General features: G+C 36.6%; 4 protein-coding genes and 1 long non-coding RNA gene across 5 annotated transcripts; 4 read left to right on the plus strand and 1 right to left on the minus strand.

Moving 5' to 3' along the window:
- The first annotated feature begins 107 nt into the window (after positions 1-107).
- On the plus strand, positions 108-1253 carry LOC110419728 (uncharacterized). The gene is made up of 4 exons (XM_089783918.1): positions 108-221; positions 338-349; positions 439-1065; positions 1203-1253. The coding sequence occupies exons 1-4, from the start codon at positions 108-110 to the stop codon at positions 1251-1253; spliced, it is 804 nt and encodes a 267-aa protein (XP_089640044.1).
- A 562-nt stretch (positions 1254-1815) lies between these two features.
- On the minus strand, positions 1816-2998 carry LOC149527006 (uncharacterized). The gene is made up of 3 exons (XR_016351399.1): positions 2864-2998; positions 2656-2771; positions 1816-2569 (listed from the first exon to the last, which is right to left on the minus strand). It is a non-coding gene; the product is annotated as an uncharacterized LOC149527006 (long non-coding RNA).
- LOC110419389 (ARM repeat superfamily protein) lies at positions 2978-10562 on the plus strand. The gene is made up of 16 exons (XM_021432407.2): positions 2978-3259; positions 3561-3669; positions 4034-4096; positions 4676-4779; positions 5962-6028; positions 6143-6214; positions 6612-6773; positions 6860-6930; positions 7056-7153; positions 7503-7610; positions 8151-8248; positions 8984-9121; positions 9393-9440; positions 9520-9634; positions 9906-10003; positions 10239-10562. The coding sequence occupies exons 1-16, from the start codon at positions 3123-3125 to the stop codon at positions 10323-10325; spliced, it is 1575 nt and encodes a 524-aa protein (XP_021288082.1). The 5' UTR covers positions 2978-3122; the 3' UTR covers positions 10326-10562.
- A 329-nt stretch (positions 10563-10891) lies between these two features.
- Positions 10892-13612, plus strand: PRPS20 (chloroplast 30S ribosomal protein S20). The gene is made up of 3 exons (XM_021432556.2): positions 10892-11157; positions 11663-11832; positions 13261-13612. The coding sequence occupies exons 1-3, from the start codon at positions 10980-10982 to the stop codon at positions 13492-13494; spliced, it is 582 nt and encodes a 193-aa protein (XP_021288231.1). The 5' UTR covers positions 10892-10979; the 3' UTR covers positions 13495-13612.
- Positions 13613-14057: 445 nt separating this feature from the next.
- LOC110419379 (uncharacterized) lies at positions 14058-15639 on the plus strand. Its single transcript, XM_021432394.1, has 3 exons — positions 14058-14443; positions 14608-14699; positions 15126-15639. Exons 1-3 carry the CDS (start codon positions 14287-14289, stop codon positions 15375-15377), a joined length of 501 nt encoding a protein of 166 aa, XP_021288069.1. The 5' UTR covers positions 14058-14286; the 3' UTR covers positions 15378-15639.
- The last annotated feature ends 31 nt before the right edge of the window (positions 15640-15670 follow it).

The following is a 15670-nucleotide window of genomic DNA, read 5'->3' on the forward strand; positions in this document are numbered from 1 at the left end:
GTCCTGAAATCTTAGAATTTTTAACGTGCAACTTATGACTTCTAAAATATCATAACATGCATTAATTACTAATTGGCAGGGAAAGTCCAAACGAAAAACTCGGAACAATGGATATGGCAAAGTTAAATATGTCGTCAGGTTTCATTTTGCCAAGAAGTCTTTGGGTCGTGTTCCCTTCTGTCAACTTGTGTTTGGTTTCACAAGCTTCACTTTCATCACAAGTGAGGAAGATACCAGCAAAAGAAACGAGTTTCCTTTTGGTTGTCTCTGAAGTTGCTAAAATTTAACATGGCAGATGATTTGAAGTCATAAATTTGAGATTTAAGGTCCTCTGCAGAGCCAAGCCCAGGTAATAGTTATCAGGCCTTTCTCTTCCGTATTTCTTTATTCTGATCAGTTCTCCAAGTTTTATATTCGTATTCCTTGCTTTACTTCCAGTTTTGTGAGAATTCTCAAACTGTCTTTAGAATGGATGATCGCGTGATTAAGGCCTCTCAAGTGGGTGATATAGATGCCTTGTATGAACTAATTTGGGAAGATGATAATGTTTTGAAACGGATTGAAGAGAAAATGTTCGTAGATTCTCCTCTACATATAGCAGCTTGTGTTGGACAAACTCGTTTTGCTATGGAGATGATGAACTTGATACCTTCCTTTAGCAAAAAGTTGAACAAGTCTGGGTTTAGCCCCATGCACCTTGCCCTCATAAATGGGCATTTCGAGTTGGTGTCTTTATTTCTACATGCTGATGCTGGTCTTGTTCGTGTCAAAGGAAGAGGGGGCCTGACCCCTTTACATTATGCTATCAAGAATGGGAACATCAATTTCGTGGCTAAATTCCTATTAGCTTGCCCAGAGTCTATTGAAGATGTGACGGTTCGAGGTGAGACTGTTTTGCACATTGCCATTAAATCAAACATGTTAGAAGCTCTTGAAGTTCTGGTAAGATGGTTTCAGAGAATTTGCCACAAAGATGCCTTAGATTGGTTGGAATTCATTCCAAATTGGAAGGACGAGGAAGGAAACACTGCATTGGATATTGCAGTATCCCATAGGCAAATTCAGGCATGTCTTATATACTTCTGCAATTTTATTTTTTTAATTTAGTGAAATTGGGATTCTAGATTGGATCCTCATCTTGGAAGAAAAACATGGCTACCTTACATAACTGCATAATCTATCAACAATTTTTTGTTTTTTAGAAAGGTGTGGTAATTTCATTACCGAAATTTGCAACAGAGTATAAGATCTAGCCCCAAAAGGTTCCAAGCTGACCTCCCTTAACCCTGGGCCATGATACAAAAATTGCCATCCAGACAGGCTTTATACACAAAATCCTCCCAAACAGGCTTACGCCACCAAACCCATAAGATAAGCGTCCCCTAACATGCATCAATTCAACCTAACATTAGCTAGGATGCAGTAAGAATGAGAAACAGAGGCTGGGAAATGTTCTGTTTCTGTGTCTTGCATGGTCCTGTCTACCCATGATTTCAGTTGACCAATAAATCAAAACCCATTCAGAAACACACTTAACTATAAGTCTTTGTTCAACCACCATGCACAGTAAAGACCCATTGCCACATGATCTATAAACTAACATCACCATTAATTAAGACCAACTAACTCAGTGGCAGGGACAATCATAGCAACAACTAGAAAGCATAGCAAGAGTTGATATTTATATGCCAACAAAATTTATTCTTCTACTTATTAGAATATGTTTTTTTTTATTTGTTTGATCTTTCTTTTCCTTTTTGCAGCAATAATTATTTTCTCTTCCATGAATCGGTGTTTTTGTGCACGATCATGCAGGCCATTAAGTTGTTAGCTGAAATAAATGCAAAGAATTGTAAAGGTGAAAAGGCTTCACAGATCCTGCAATGGCAAAACCAATCCCATAGAAGAGTACTTCTTCAAATGCTAAGGCGTCACACTGCAGATGCAACACCTTCATCAATTGAAAGTACTGAAAGGCTTACTTGTTTCTTAAGATCAAAGACATGGTTTGGCGTAAGATTAGCTGTATATATCAAACGCTATAGAATAAGAATCTCAGGCGATATATTCAACGCTTCGCTAGTGGTTGCTGGGCTGATTCTAGCAGCTGCCTTCCAAATTATATACAATCCTCCTGGTAGTTTTCGTCAGTGCAATAATGATGCAATCAACACCAATGTTACAAATAGTAGTACTGATGGAGGACCATCGCCGGGTGCTGCAGCAGGGACGGCCACCATGACTGCAAAATTCCAAACTTTCTTAGTGTACCTGACCCTTTATTTTGCAGCCACCATAACTGGTCTTCTCGTGCCAGATGGCTTGTTTGGGATCACACTGGCATCGCTACTACTCTACTTGTCATGCTATTCGATGTCGCTTGCTGCTATATCCCCATATACAGGAGGATCTGACTTTACATGTCTTTCATTGTGTTTCATATCTTTTGCCTTCCTCATAATTCATTCGTTAGGAAAGAAAGAACTTCACCGACTCATCTGCTTTTACAATGCAAAGAAGTGCCCTCGAGAACCTATAGCAGCTGAAGTTCAAGGAAATGAAGCTGCTGCTGCCCCCGGTGAAGAGACAGGTCCATAAAAAACTGTGTCAGCTTAATGTGGTGGCATTAAACAGAACTTAGCTAGCTTTGATTACCTGAAAATTACAGATATTCCACCTTGCCATTCTTCATATTTTGAGACACTTAATGTTCAGAAGCAAACATTGAACTTTCACTTAATATCCAGTCTTTTGACAAGGAGCAACAGTTACTGTATAATAACAATTTCCATTTATTTCAATAAGTGATTGCATTTCAATAGTGAATGTCAAACTTCAATTCATTAAAGAAAAAGATATTTACCTTGTTAAAAAAGAAAGAAAGGAAGAGTTAAGAGGAGAGCAGAAAAGAAGCGACCGCTATTCTCAGTGACTTGGCTTGGCTTTGGACCGTGTTGGCGTCAAGGTATTTTGGGCACGCGTCAGCACTAAAGAAACCCATGTTTCACTAACGTTTCTGCCACGCGGCTCCGTACACTTTTGCTCTGCCAATCTCTATCTTCTTTTTCGTTTCTCTGTCACCGCCACTTCACTCAACGGAGAAATCCAAAAGCCACACAGCCATGGATGAAGAGTTCTCTGTCGACGATCCGACTCAGTTGCTCCACTCAGCTTCTGAGTTCGCTCATCACCCTGGTGTTCAAAACGACGCCACCACAAAAGATTTTCTTGACCGTTTCCCTCTCCCTGTCATCATCAGGTACCCACCCCCCTTTTGACTCTTTTTTATTCCCCTTTTACTTCACTTAAATTCATTTTGGGGTCTTTTTTTTATTAATTTGGGTATTTCTGGATATTCCTGGAAATTTCTTTAATGGGAATTTCAAGTTTAGCAATACGAAATGTTTATATATGTGACGCAAACTATAAACTTTGTTGCGTTGAGGTTGTTTTCATGAGAAAAGGAATCACTTTTCATAGTGGGAATTGGTTTTAGCTTAATGGGTATTAAGTTTTCAACTTAAAATAATGGGCTTTAACTTTTGCTAACTCTTTTGCAGTGCTTTGCAAACCAAGGCTGATGTACCTGGCCTGGCAAATACTCTGGTTGATTGTTTGGAAAGGGTTTTTAAGACCAAGTATGGTGGCTCACTGATTCCACAGTACATGGTATGTATTTCGTCTTTAGTACATTAATTGCTTGTTTGTCGTTTGTAGTGAGCTATTGATTAGATTAGAATTTAATGTTCATTGTTGTGTTGCCTTGTGGGAATGAAAACCTTTGGATAGTATTAGCATTAGGAAAAGTTTCTGACATTTTGAAGATAGGGTCTAGTTGTGAGCAATTATTACTTGGTATTTGATGTTTTAGTTCTGAATACTTCAAAATGGGCACAGTTTTTGACATGTTTTAAAAATCTTGAATAACTTAATCTAGAGCCGCATTTGAACAGTTCAGATTATATAGTCTCTTCATTACCTATGCTTGTAAATCTACAATGAGATTGAAGCTATATCTTTGCTGTTTCTTCAGCCTTTCCTTCAAGTTGGCCTCAAGGCAGATTCTCAAATGGTTCGTTGTTTGGCATGCAAAACAGTATGTGCACAATCCCTCCAAATATTGTTCATTTATTTCTTTTATAGTTTTTTCACTTACTAAGTTGAATTCTTTTGTAAAAGATTTCCTCCTTGTAGCTGTGCTAAGAATTAAATGTCTATAAAAGTTATGTCCTAGTGGTTCCTGCACAACTGTTATTTCCATGTCCCTTATGAGATTTTTCTTTTTGGGATGGAAGGGACTGGCAGATGTTAAGATTTTCCATGCGGAATAAGAATGTTGCTTGATTTGTTGTTACTAATATGGCCGTGGAACTCTATGAGCAAAGGAGGACATGTGTGTTGAGACAAAATTAATGTACCATTGCAAACTAACATTTCTTTGAATGTTGACAACTTCATCCAGGTTTCATCCCATGTCCCTTATGAGATTTTTCTTTTTGGGATGGAAGGGACTGGCAGATGTTAAGATTTGCCATGAGGAATAAGAATGTTGCCTGATTTGTTGTTACTAATATGGCCATGGGACTCTATAAGCAAAGCAGGCCATGTATGTTCAGACAAAATTAATATACCATTGCAAACTAACATTTCTTTGAATGTTGACAACTTCATCCAGGTTTCATCCTTTTTAGAGAACTTTGATGACAAATCTATATCTGCCATACAGCTGATTATTGACTATGATCTATATCCACTCTTACTGGACTGCCTAATTTATGGGTAAGAATCTAACACAGTGTGCCTTGAAAACTAGGCCTTCCGTGTTTGTGATTTATCTTCTTTTTTGCAAGAAATTCGTCATATTCCCTCTTTTCATTGTCATTTTCTGCATGTGATTGTTGACAAATTTTAAAGTTGATGTATGAATGGATAATCTGGTTATCGGCTAGAGGCATACCCTTTTTTCGTGTTCATTGTACCCAAGAATCTGCCATGGCTGGTTGAAATATGGACCCTCTTAGTGTGTGGTTACAAAAAATTTGTTCATTCTTTTTGGGTGGGCAATCAATAAGTTTTGTACATGTCATCCAAGTCTCTTATCTGTGATGTTTCCGTGAACTTGATGATTTCAGCGATTTCAAACTGTATAGTATTGTGTTTGGTGTTCTTCTCTGCTAATCTTCCTTTTGCTCTCTAATTTGACAACTTGTTTCAAGGAGTAGATGATAAATTCTTGAAAAATTTAAGGATATACAATGGAATTGAATGTGTAAGTTTGCATCCTGTGTGAGGGGATAATGGTGTGAAGAATATTGTCACCTTATTGCTTTCTTTTGCCTTGTAAATTTTGGTACTAAAGATATTTTTGCACTGCTCCTGGGAGTTGGCAATTATTCAAAGTAGTTTGAAGAGCATAACCACTGAGTTGATAGGAGTTACTTAACTGTATTTTTTACCTATCAAATTGTATTAACGATAAGGATTCTGAAAATACTTCTACTTAAGCTTATTTTTTCCCTATCAAATTGTATTAACAATAAGGATTCTGAAAATACTTCTGCTCCCCCTCTGTGAGATGGACAATTGCACAACAACTTGGAAACCATATAAGCAAACTTGTAAGAAGGAAATACGCTTTTATATTCTTTTGCACCTGTCATGTGGAGGATGAAAGACTGTTCTAGATTTTTTACAGTGAAAAAATGGAAAAATGTTCTAGATTTGAGCACTAAAATCTGGTATATGCTGAAGTCATTTGCTGCAGTTGACAGAGGGAGGTGGGAGGATGAAGATAGGGAGAGTGGGTGGTGGAAGAACGTGCTAGCTATCTCTTAGCATTTCTATTATTTGTCTAAAGATTGCTGGGTGCTTGTATGCCAACTATATTATTGCTTTTAATGTCCATTTAGTTGTTTGAAAGCATTTTTTTGCATACGGTAATGTTAAGTTACTCACCTGTAGCAATGAACAAGTTGCAACTGCTGCAATTGATGCAATCAAGAACTTAGCTCAGTTTCCTGAAGGCATGGTAAGGACTTGAATTTCAATTACTTGCTCTGTGGGGTTAAGATTTTATTATTGCATCGAATTGTTATAGTTTCAGTTTACTTATGGTTTTCAATTTTTGTGAAACTTTATGGAGGGCATCATCTTTCCAGCTAACATAAATGAAGTTACGCATCTTGGGAACTTAGCATCACGATGTTCATCATTGGTATGATATATTCTGTTATGTGCTGTTTGACTTTTTTCATTTTTGGTCTCATGGGTCTTCTCTGTTGGTTTCGAAATCCTTTTCTTATATATATGGGCATATTATTGAAAAACTATCAGTTGATCAGTCAATTCCTTTACTTTACTAGGTGATATTGTAGCTTCTTTTGACTGTATCAACGTCAAAAAGATGTCTGAACTTTTATTTATTCTGAGAAAGATACTCTTTGTCGATGTCTATCTTGAAGGATTTTACTTCTATCATTTGTAAATGTTTGCAATAGCTAGAAGTTTGAAGTCCCTGCTAAACACTTGTAAAATTTTACATATTATGTGGTTCACAATCATATATGCTCTCTGGAAATTTATTTGTAGTTGTATTCCCAATCTTATTTCAGGGGCGTGTGCGGATTTTATCATTGATAGTGAAGTTATTCTCTATTTCCGGCTCTGTAGCTTCAGTAATATACAATTCAAATTTGCTCAGTTTATTGGAGACAGAAATCAGGAATTCAAATGATACCCTTGTAACCCTCAGTGCTTTGGAGCTGTTGTATGAGGTTAGCCATTTAGCCCCCACCCCCACCCCAAAACACGTCATTCTGTGTGCATTTGTGTATGAAATATTGACTAGACAGATATGCAGTTGACTGAGATCCGGCATGGTACAGAGTTCTTGTCTAGGACCACCCTTCAATTACTTCATTCTATAATCAGGTACCTATTTGAGGATTAATTGTTTCCCAATCTGTTTTTCTTTTTTTTTTCCCTTTTACAAAAACAATTGTTACTTTCTTTATGACCAGTGTTTCCTTGTTTTTTCTGTAACTGCTATTTTATAGCAACTCATCGATGGAAGGAATTCTAAGATCAAGAGCAATGATGATAAGTGGAAGGCTTTTATCCAAGGAGAACATATACATGTTTGCTGATGAACTGCGTAAGGCTTATGCCTTGGAGTTCTGAACTTACTTTCACTTAGAATTAAGCATTGCTAGAAGTGTAAAAGACTGAACTTGCAATTATTGCTATTATTTTTAATGTTTGTCTTGTGTTCATTGGATTTGTATGTGATTATATATTTAGGCCTTTTGATCCTGGGTACTGTAGACAATATCGTGTTAGCACCTTGCACCCACCTGTAGGTTTCCCTAGTTTGACTTGCAAGTGCTGGTACAAGAAAAGTGATAACCAAGTTTAAAAAGAAAAATCGTGTTGAAAATTGACCTAGATTTTGATGCATATGGATATGTGATTTTTTCAAGCGTTCTTTTTCTTTCTATATTCAGGTGCCAAAGGTGTGATTTCAGCCATTGATGTGAGACTTGGCCTGTTGGACAGTCAAGATACAGATGAATGTGAATCTGCACTTGAAGCCCTTGGACAAATAGGATCGTGTAAGTATTTGATTAGGCTATGCAATTGCAAATGACTACCATCTGATTTAGTTATTTGCTTCAGTAATAGTCTTTCATATTGTCGCTAGTTCACTTCGAATTTATTCCTATTCTTACTATGGTCTTAAGAATTTGTTCAGTTTGCTTTATGTTGGATCTAGTTTCCATTTGATTATTTAATTTCCCTATATGGTTTTAATAAAAATGGTTCATTCAATTACTTGTCACGTGTGTAGACGCCTGCCCCAAAGCACCTGCTCCATGTTATAATAACCTGGGTTTGGTTTAGGGTACATTGTGGTCTTATATCATGGTTGGGCTTCCCCGTCTATTGTCAATTGGTTTTAAGTTGGAGGCTTAACATACTTTATCATGTCTTTAACAAACTGGTTGAATGTACATTGCACATTTGGTTTTTATTGGAAAAAAATCCCAAGATAGGGACTATAAGAAGAACTTGTCCAGCATGTTTAATAATCGTGAAATGATTGTTGTTTATATCTGATTTCTTCTTCTCCAACTACTTTCTGATGCTTTTAGCAATCCAAGGAGCTGTGTTACTACTGTCAAGTTTTCCGCCTGCTGCAAGGCATATAGTTCATGCTGCATTTGATTGGCAAGGACGTGGTAAACAGCTGGTCAGCATATTAAATTCTTTTGCTTTTTGAATGTTTATTTTAATTTCTTATATGTCATTTTACCTGATATGCTTCAGTGCTCTTTGAATCAGTTGATTAAGAACAGAAAATACATCACTAATACAACTATGCACATGATTCTATGTTATCCTGATTTGTGATATTTTGGTGGATTCGTTAACGACCTGACTTAATGTAGAGGTCGTTAAACCAGTACAAAGCTGTTCATAAATAAGCACCCAATTGTCTGTCAGCTGTCTTAAACTATCCAGATTAATTCACCTATCAACATGCATGACTGTTTCTCTATGAGCTTGGAGGTTCAAATTAGAGGACATATGTGTGAATAAGGATTTTTTAATATTTATTTTAGTTTCGTTATTAATGGACATTTAACCATTCCCTTGCCCTTGTTTTCTTGACCATTAACTTTGTTTGTCTTCCAGTTATTTGTGTGGTCCTTTTAGCCGTAACCTGTGTTGTTTCTTCTTGGAGCTTGAGAAATGTTGCACCCTAATATTTAAAATGTCCAAGGAGTTCACAGGAAATAGTGGTTTTCATTGGGCTGATTCCTTCTTGTCAGTACATGAAAATTAGATGTAATTTGTATAAATTATGACTGATCTGGAAAATTTTGTCTTGAAATTGATCTTGTATGGAGCGTGTTCTACATAAGAACCTTACAGAATGCATCTTCACTTTAATATTTCTGAGGGATTTTATATTGCAATTCAGGCTGCATTACATGCATTGGGGAATGTCGCGGGTGAAAACCGGCCTGAGGATAGTGTAATCTTAAGCAGTGATGCAGAAGAAAGCCTTCGACGTTTGATCTATGAAGCAGCATCAGAAAGCTCAAAGCTGACACCATCAGTAAGCAACTTTTTGAGTATTATCTCTTTTTTGGTATCTTTATTTTCAAGGACATTGTTCCATGTCAGTCCATTGACTGTGATCCATACTTATTTAGTGAGCATAAGCAAAAAGTTACCATGTTTTCTTCTCTAAGGTACTAGTGGTATGTCTTTGTTTTGTATGATGAAATGTTTCATGAAAGCCAATTATAATCATTCACAGTGCAGCTTCACTGATATTTTCCAAAAAAGAAAAGCTTTATTTTCTACTGTTTTTGCATGATTGGCAGGGTCTTTTCCTATCAGTTCTTCAACAGGCTGCAGAATTTCGTCTGGCAGTGAGTTATTCTTCTCAACAATTAATCTAAATGACCATTCGTCAAGAAATTAACATGGTATTGCTTTTGCTGATAACAGGGGTACAGAGTGATAACAGGGTTAGTAGCTCGAACATGGTGCCTGATGGAGATTTGCTCAAAACAGGAGATAATAAACATGGTGACTGATCCAGCAACTGAAACTACAAAAATAGGTATATTTGTTTTGGCATCATAAAAGATTACCTCCTTGCTTTTCCAAATTGAATGTGAAAGTCTAATCGTAGTGTCTTCTTTCTTTTGAACAACCCTAGCTTTCATATACATCCAAAATTTGATTGATCATTATTTCTTGTCTAACCTTCTAATTATTAAAAAAAAAAAATCTGAAACGTCCATGTATCCTGGTTTGTGTTGTTATTTGTGTTTGACATTGTCTCTGCTTGACTTATGGCAGTGACAATATACCTCTTTTATTTTATTCAGGTATGGAGGCTAGATATAAATGTTGCAAGGCAATCCACAGAGCATTCATGCCAAGTAAACTTGTTAGCGACCCTGCGCTTTCTGGTATAGCTGGGAAGGTTAGTCATAAACTGATGTGTACGCTACCTCCATTTTCTTCTGCATTTCAGTTCTGTTAACTGTTAATCAATGGCATGACACTAACTTTACGGTGCTGTGAAAAGAGACCCCAAATTCATACAAAATAATGTACTTTACTTACCGTACTTTATACCCTTTTCATAACATATTGTATATAGCAATCATTATACCTTGTATGACATTTTTCAATTCTTTTCCTTTCTGCTCTTGCAGTTGCAAGAAGCTGTTCAAAGAGGTCCATATCTGACAAGAAAACATACTGAAGCAGCTCCGGTAGTGATGACAGCTGAAAGATTTTAGGTTCTTGCAAGCACATTGGGTTACATCATGGGGCTTCTTTTAGACAAGAGCCTTTGTCATCTTTGAGATAATCACTGGTTCTTCACTTGAAAAGGACCTTGTAAATTTTACCAAACTGCTAACACTTAATAATTTACTATGTTTCATGAGACATATCAGAATATGTGAAAAGAGTTTCCAAAACCCCACGCATCAAGTACATTTTTTTTTAATTCGAGAAAAGAGGATTCAAATTTATCTCTTTTGAGTCGAGAATGTATATTTTTGAATCGAGAGTGTATGTGTTTATTAACGAACCAAATGTTCGATGTTATAAACAATCACTTTTGTTCTATAAATAACTATTTTTTAAATAAGCTGAAGATTATGACTTCTAATTTATGGAATCAAAATATAATATAAAGGTTATATTATAATGAAAATCAAACTGAAATAATTTGTGTAGATTTTAATTTTTGTTCTGGGACCAAACAGCATCAAAGACCTGCAAAACGACGGTGTTTTGAGAGGGCAGCAGTGGTAAAGTAGGAACTATAAAAATATCCACACAAGCTTTCCCTCTCCTCCCTACGGACATTGGATAAGTAGAATAGCCTGAAGAAACATAGAGCTCAAATTTCATTTTGGTAAAGAGAGACAGAAAGGAAGAGAGAGATGGCGAGTGCAGTTAACTGTTGCTTGTCTTCTTCGTGCTTCTCTCTTCAGTCAAAGCTCAATAGCCTTTCACTCAGAAACAGCACCAACTCTTCTTCTTATGCTTTGCATCAACATTCCAGTGCTTTTAAGACTCTAAGTTTCTCCAACAACCTCTCTCACAATTTCTTCTCCAAAGGTAACCCCTTTTCTCTTTTATTTTCATGTTATCATGTTTTTTGCAATACCCATTTCTCTTTTTGTTTTTTAGATGTGAAAATATGGTGAAAGTTCTATAACTATTTTAGTTCTCAGCTGACGGGTCATTAAAAGTTTGGGGGGGGGGGGGGGGGGGGAAGGAAAAAAATGAACATTGATTGTTTACGCAGCTTTCTTCTTATCATTTCATTGCAACACACAAATTCTTGGAATAGTTGACATGTTTAAGTTTCTGTTTCTAGGTTTGTTGGCATTTCCAAACCCCATTTAAGCCCTTTTCTTGTTTTATGCTAGATGTTCTTGGCAGTTCAATCGAGCTTGTTTACAAATTCAGTGATTTTTTTCTATTGTATAAATGTAGTTTTGGTCCCTTTTTTTTTGTTAATGAATAATTAAAATTTAGATAATGAATTAAGCTTTTTGTGGCAATTGAGATTATGAGTTTTGAGTTGTGTGGTGTTTTTTTGGTGGGGTTTCTGTTTCAGGGTGTCTGTCTTTTAGCACAATGACTCAGAATCCCATTCGTCGAACTGTTCTTTGTGAGGCTGCACCAAAAAAGAAGGCTGATTCAGCTGCTAAGAGAGCTCGTCAGGCTGAGAAAAGGCGAATTTACAATAAAGCAAGGAAATCTGAAGTCAGAACCCGGATGAAGAAGGTACCTATCCTTGCAATTTATTTCTCTGATTGCTTAACACTGGTTATTCTTATTGTGCTTATACGATTGTAGGAATGCTGAGTTTTGGAATTTATGTGTCCGAAGGTTCTCTCACCTGTTCTCTTCTTACATCAACTAACCATGCCATTTAGAGTGGATTAAAGATGAAATAATAAAGAAGGCAAAACTGTAGTTGTAGTTAAAAGGAATTACTCTTTTCATTGAATTGGACAATAACTAATTGCTGAGTCTGGAATTTGACTTTAGTAATATTACAGTGTGAGAAGAGACTCTGATTTCTGTAGCATGAATGAATTTCTTGGCAACCATTTTTTGTTATATCACTTTGATATGGATGAACCTTTTGTACTACTTGGGCATTATGTAAAATTTGTTGGAAAGATTTTGTTGGTCTGTGCTTTACCGAACATAATTGAACATTAAGGTGCTCATAATTATCCTATATGTTGTGGTTTATATCTGAATTAATGGCAAAGATAGAAAAGAGGATTCAAGTTGGGGGCTTATGATGTATTAAGGCTTTTCCTTTGATGGCATCCCTAGCAATGAATGATCTAAAAATTGAGAACGTATGTTCTATAATTTAAACTTTCTTTGGCTCGGAGTTGAGAGCTACCACTTAAGACTGTGTAGAAAAAAAAAAAAACCCAATATTTCTGACAATTCCACAAGGTTCTTATGACTATTTTGGAGTTTAAATTCAGCTAATCTAGGCCACAAACATATGCAAAATTCACTCTTTGCAGAATAGATTAGCTTATTTGTAATGGTTTTTATATATCTCTTAATGGAGTTATTGTACCAAAAGTTAATCTTGCTGGATAATTTTTTTCCATGTCAATGAAGTATGTGTGATACTAATATGTTCAGTTGTCATTGCTTATCTCAAATCCAAAATATTTGATCTGCCAATTTGACTATGTGTGGTTCTCATTAATGGATGGTACTCTGCACGTTGATTAGGCTAAAGGAGCATTGCTGAAATTAGAGGCCAGGGGAAAGAATGGATGACTGTGTTACAGTTTTAGTGTTTGGAAGAGTTTTGGTAGTGCTATGCAGCCTATGTAACTGGAAATTACAAGCAGAAACAATATCATATCTGTTACTTGCTGGGGAATGGCCACCAGCCGAGATATGGTTTCTCATTTTTCCCTCCTTAATGCAATTTTCCTGTAGTGTGGAATGTAAGCAAACCTTAGGAAAGAGATAACTTGCCCTCTATCTGCAGCTTTGTTCCTTTCCATGCCTTTATTATCATCTTATGGTATTTTTAATGATGTAATGTGCAGTAAATTGGTAGAAGTAAGCAACTTGGGCAAAGTTCTGATTAAATGTGTGTTGTAGCCTGTTCTGAGATGATTCATAATGTCCATGAAGTGCCTGCTGACGTTTGTTCTTTTTCTCAAGGTTTTGGAGGCACTGGATGTACTCAGGAAAAAACCTGATGCACAAGCTGAAGAAATCTTCTCAATTGAGAAACTAATTGCCGAGGCATACTCTGTGATCGATAAAGCAGTAAAAGTGGGAACACTGCATAGGAACACTGGAGCACGCAGAAAGTCACGTCTTGCTAGGAGAAAGAAGGCTGTAGAGATCCACCATGGCTGGTATACCCCAGCTTCAGCAGGAAATGCCGCATAGTTGACTGATGAGCACGTTGAGAAATCATTCTTTTGTTTCTTAGGCAGAGAACCCTAACTGTTATTTTTTGTTATACCATCTTCTGCTTTGTTACTTAAATGCATTTCTCTTTAACCTATTTCATCTTCTCTCTAATTTGACTGAAGATCATGTTATGTTGAGTTTGTAAATTTTCTGGACATTGCTGATACTTCTGAATTGAACCAGCATGTCCAGTTGTATCTTCCAGAATCTGTCTCACCAAGCATTCCCTCTCTCTCTTTCAATGAACTTGCTCACGAACTAAGTTGTAATACTGCAACCAGGATTCTCAAAAATCTGAATGGCACGAGCACCGCAAAGCATAATGTGGTATGAATCAGATACTTCAAGAGTAATAATTCAACATGCTTGGTCTTATGAGAACATAATAAATATTCTTTTTTTTATTGTTAATGGACATTCTTAAGTTGCCTAAAATTTCCGTGTTTCTCCTTAAACTCCATCATGCTAGACCAATATCTAGTGAACAATAATTTATAAATAAATAAAAGGCTTGCAAATGAAAATCTAGCCATGTTTGTCTTCTAACTGTATAGGGGATCACCTGACTACTGCTAATCCTTCAGTTTCAAGACCTTCCCCTCCATCAGGCCTTATATTTAATTAGATTCTTGTCCTGGGTGATCCAAGGAATCCCAAAGGGTAATTCCTAAATTTACACATGGATTCCTTTCGACAATTCAGGTAGTCAACAATATTTTCTACATTTTCCCATAAAGAGACGGTGAGACAAACAAGGGAAATAGAAAGATGGCGACCGCTGCTATCTCATCTCTCTTTGATCTTGCTTACGCTTGCCAACCAAGATATCTCCAACTCAACAACTTCCCTTCTTGTCAGCTCAATCTTGGACCTTCAAAGTCTCTCAGCTTCACCACAAATCTCTCTCATAGTTTCTTCTCCAAAGGTATAACCTTTACCCAAAAAAAAACCGTAACCCGTATCCATCAACTCTCTCCTGGGTCTTTTTCTTTTTTAAAAATCTTGACTGGAGGTTGTTTTCTTACGTTTTTATGGCGATTAGAATGGATCAAAATGTTAAAATGTAACTTGGGTCTTTGTTGATTGTAGGATGTCTGTCCATGACCACATTTCAGAGGTCATATCATTATACTGTTGTTGGCATGGCCAGAAGATATGCTCCCAATTCTTCCCTGAGAAAGGTACCACCTTTCAGCAATTTGATGCTTTGGTGCTTCGTTTTCCATCATCAAATTTATTGGTTTCTTTATTCTGATCCTTTGAATGTTCTGGTGATGTAATGCTATCGGTTTCCAACTTCTCTCTTATATGTAGAGGTATTTGGGCCTGGAAGAGTAGAATAGTATATAAGTAAAGAAGGAAAAAGAAGAAGAATGTTGAGGAAGTCATGATTTGATCTTCAAGCAATGCTTTTGGTGGTTGCTGAATATTTGCAGACTTAGCATACATTACTAATATAACCAATTGTTCCTTTTGGATGATGAAGTTCTCTGTACAATTTATGCTTTCGATGTTTATATTCCATGTTTTCCCTTCATAGAAAAGTATGGGAACGGTATTTACCATTTTCAAGTTTGCCAAAATATGTGATATGATTTTGACTGCAGAAATTGAGTAGAAAAAAGGGTGGTGATAGAGGAAAGAAGAATAAGAGGAGGAGGAAGAGAACCAAGAAGAGGAAGGGGAGGGAGGGGAAGAAGAAGAAGAAGAAGGAATTCAAAGTTGTCAGGCTTGTCTCAGCTGCTGGGACAGGTGTTTTCTATGCCAAGAAGAAGAGTAGGCAGATTAAGGAAAAGCTTGAATTTCGTAAATATGACCCTCACGTGCAGCAGCATGTTCTGTTTGAAGAGGTGAAATGAATTGTCTGTGGAGGTCTCTTAGGTTAGATCTGTCCTTCTCAAAAACTTACGAGGATCAACACAAGTTCTGCTAATTCTAGGTACTTCAGAATTTAGACAAGCAAGAATGGACAGGGTTACGCTTCATGCCATTTGTTTTGTACAGTCATTTTTGTCCCTATCAAGGCAATTGCATATTGTCTTCATGTATATATTTATATGCTGTCTTGCATATTAATAATTTCTCAACTTTGTGTTTAACATGAAATGGATTTTTGGAAAGACCTTGATTGATAGCAGTAACTTGAGCTCAA

This window comes from Theobroma umbraticum, unplaced genomic scaffold (genome assembly GCF_002168275.2).
Source record: "Theobroma umbraticum cultivar Fairchild unplaced genomic scaffold, ASM216827v3 scaffold_67.0, whole genome shotgun sequence".
Classification (NCBI taxonomy): Eukaryota; Viridiplantae; Streptophyta; class Magnoliopsida; order Malvales; family Malvaceae; genus Theobroma; species Theobroma umbraticum.

What these genes read in the sequence shown, in the direction of transcription:
- LOC110419728 (XM_089783918.1), top strand. Translation starts at nt 108, where the DNA reads ATGGATATGGCAAAGTTAAATATGTCGTCAGGTTTCATTTTGCCAAGA. An exon ending in TATCCCATAGGCAAATTCAG is followed by an intron (nt 1,066 to 1,202) that starts GCATGTCTTATA and finishes TTTGTTTTTTAG; the next exon opens with AAAGGTGTGGTAATTTCATT.
- LOC110419389 (XM_021432407.2), top strand. Translation starts at nt 3,123, where the DNA reads ATGGATGAAGAGTTCTCTGTCGACGATCCGACTCAGTTGCTCCACTCA. An exon ending in CTGGACTGCCTAATTTATGG is followed by an intron (nt 4,780 to 5,961) that starts GTAAGAATCTAA and finishes ACTCACCTGTAG; the next exon opens with CAATGAACAAGTTGCAACTG. An exon ending in TTTCTGGTATAGCTGGGAAG is followed by an intron (nt 10,004 to 10,238) that starts GTTAGTCATAAA and finishes CTGCTCTTGCAG; the next exon opens with TTGCAAGAAGCTGTTCAAAG.
- PRPS20 (XM_021432556.2), top strand. Translation starts at nt 10,980, where the DNA reads ATGGCGAGTGCAGTTAACTGTTGCTTGTCTTCTTCGTGCTTCTCTCTT. An exon ending in TCACAATTTCTTCTCCAAAG is followed by an intron (nt 11,158 to 11,662) that starts GTAACCCCTTTT and finishes TTTCTGTTTCAG; the next exon opens with GGTGTCTGTCTTTTAGCACA. An exon ending in TCAGAACCCGGATGAAGAAG is followed by an intron (nt 11,833 to 13,260) that starts GTACCTATCCTT and finishes CTTTTTCTCAAG; the next exon opens with GTTTTGGAGGCACTGGATGT.
- LOC110419379 (XM_021432394.1), top strand. Translation starts at nt 14,287, where the DNA reads ATGGCGACCGCTGCTATCTCATCTCTCTTTGATCTTGCTTACGCTTGC. An exon ending in TCATAGTTTCTTCTCCAAAG is followed by an intron (nt 14,444 to 14,607) that starts GTATAACCTTTA and finishes TGTTGATTGTAG; the next exon opens with GATGTCTGTCCATGACCACA. An exon ending in CCAATTCTTCCCTGAGAAAG is followed by an intron (nt 14,700 to 15,125) that starts GTACCACCTTTC and finishes TTTTGACTGCAG; the next exon opens with AAATTGAGTAGAAAAAAGGG.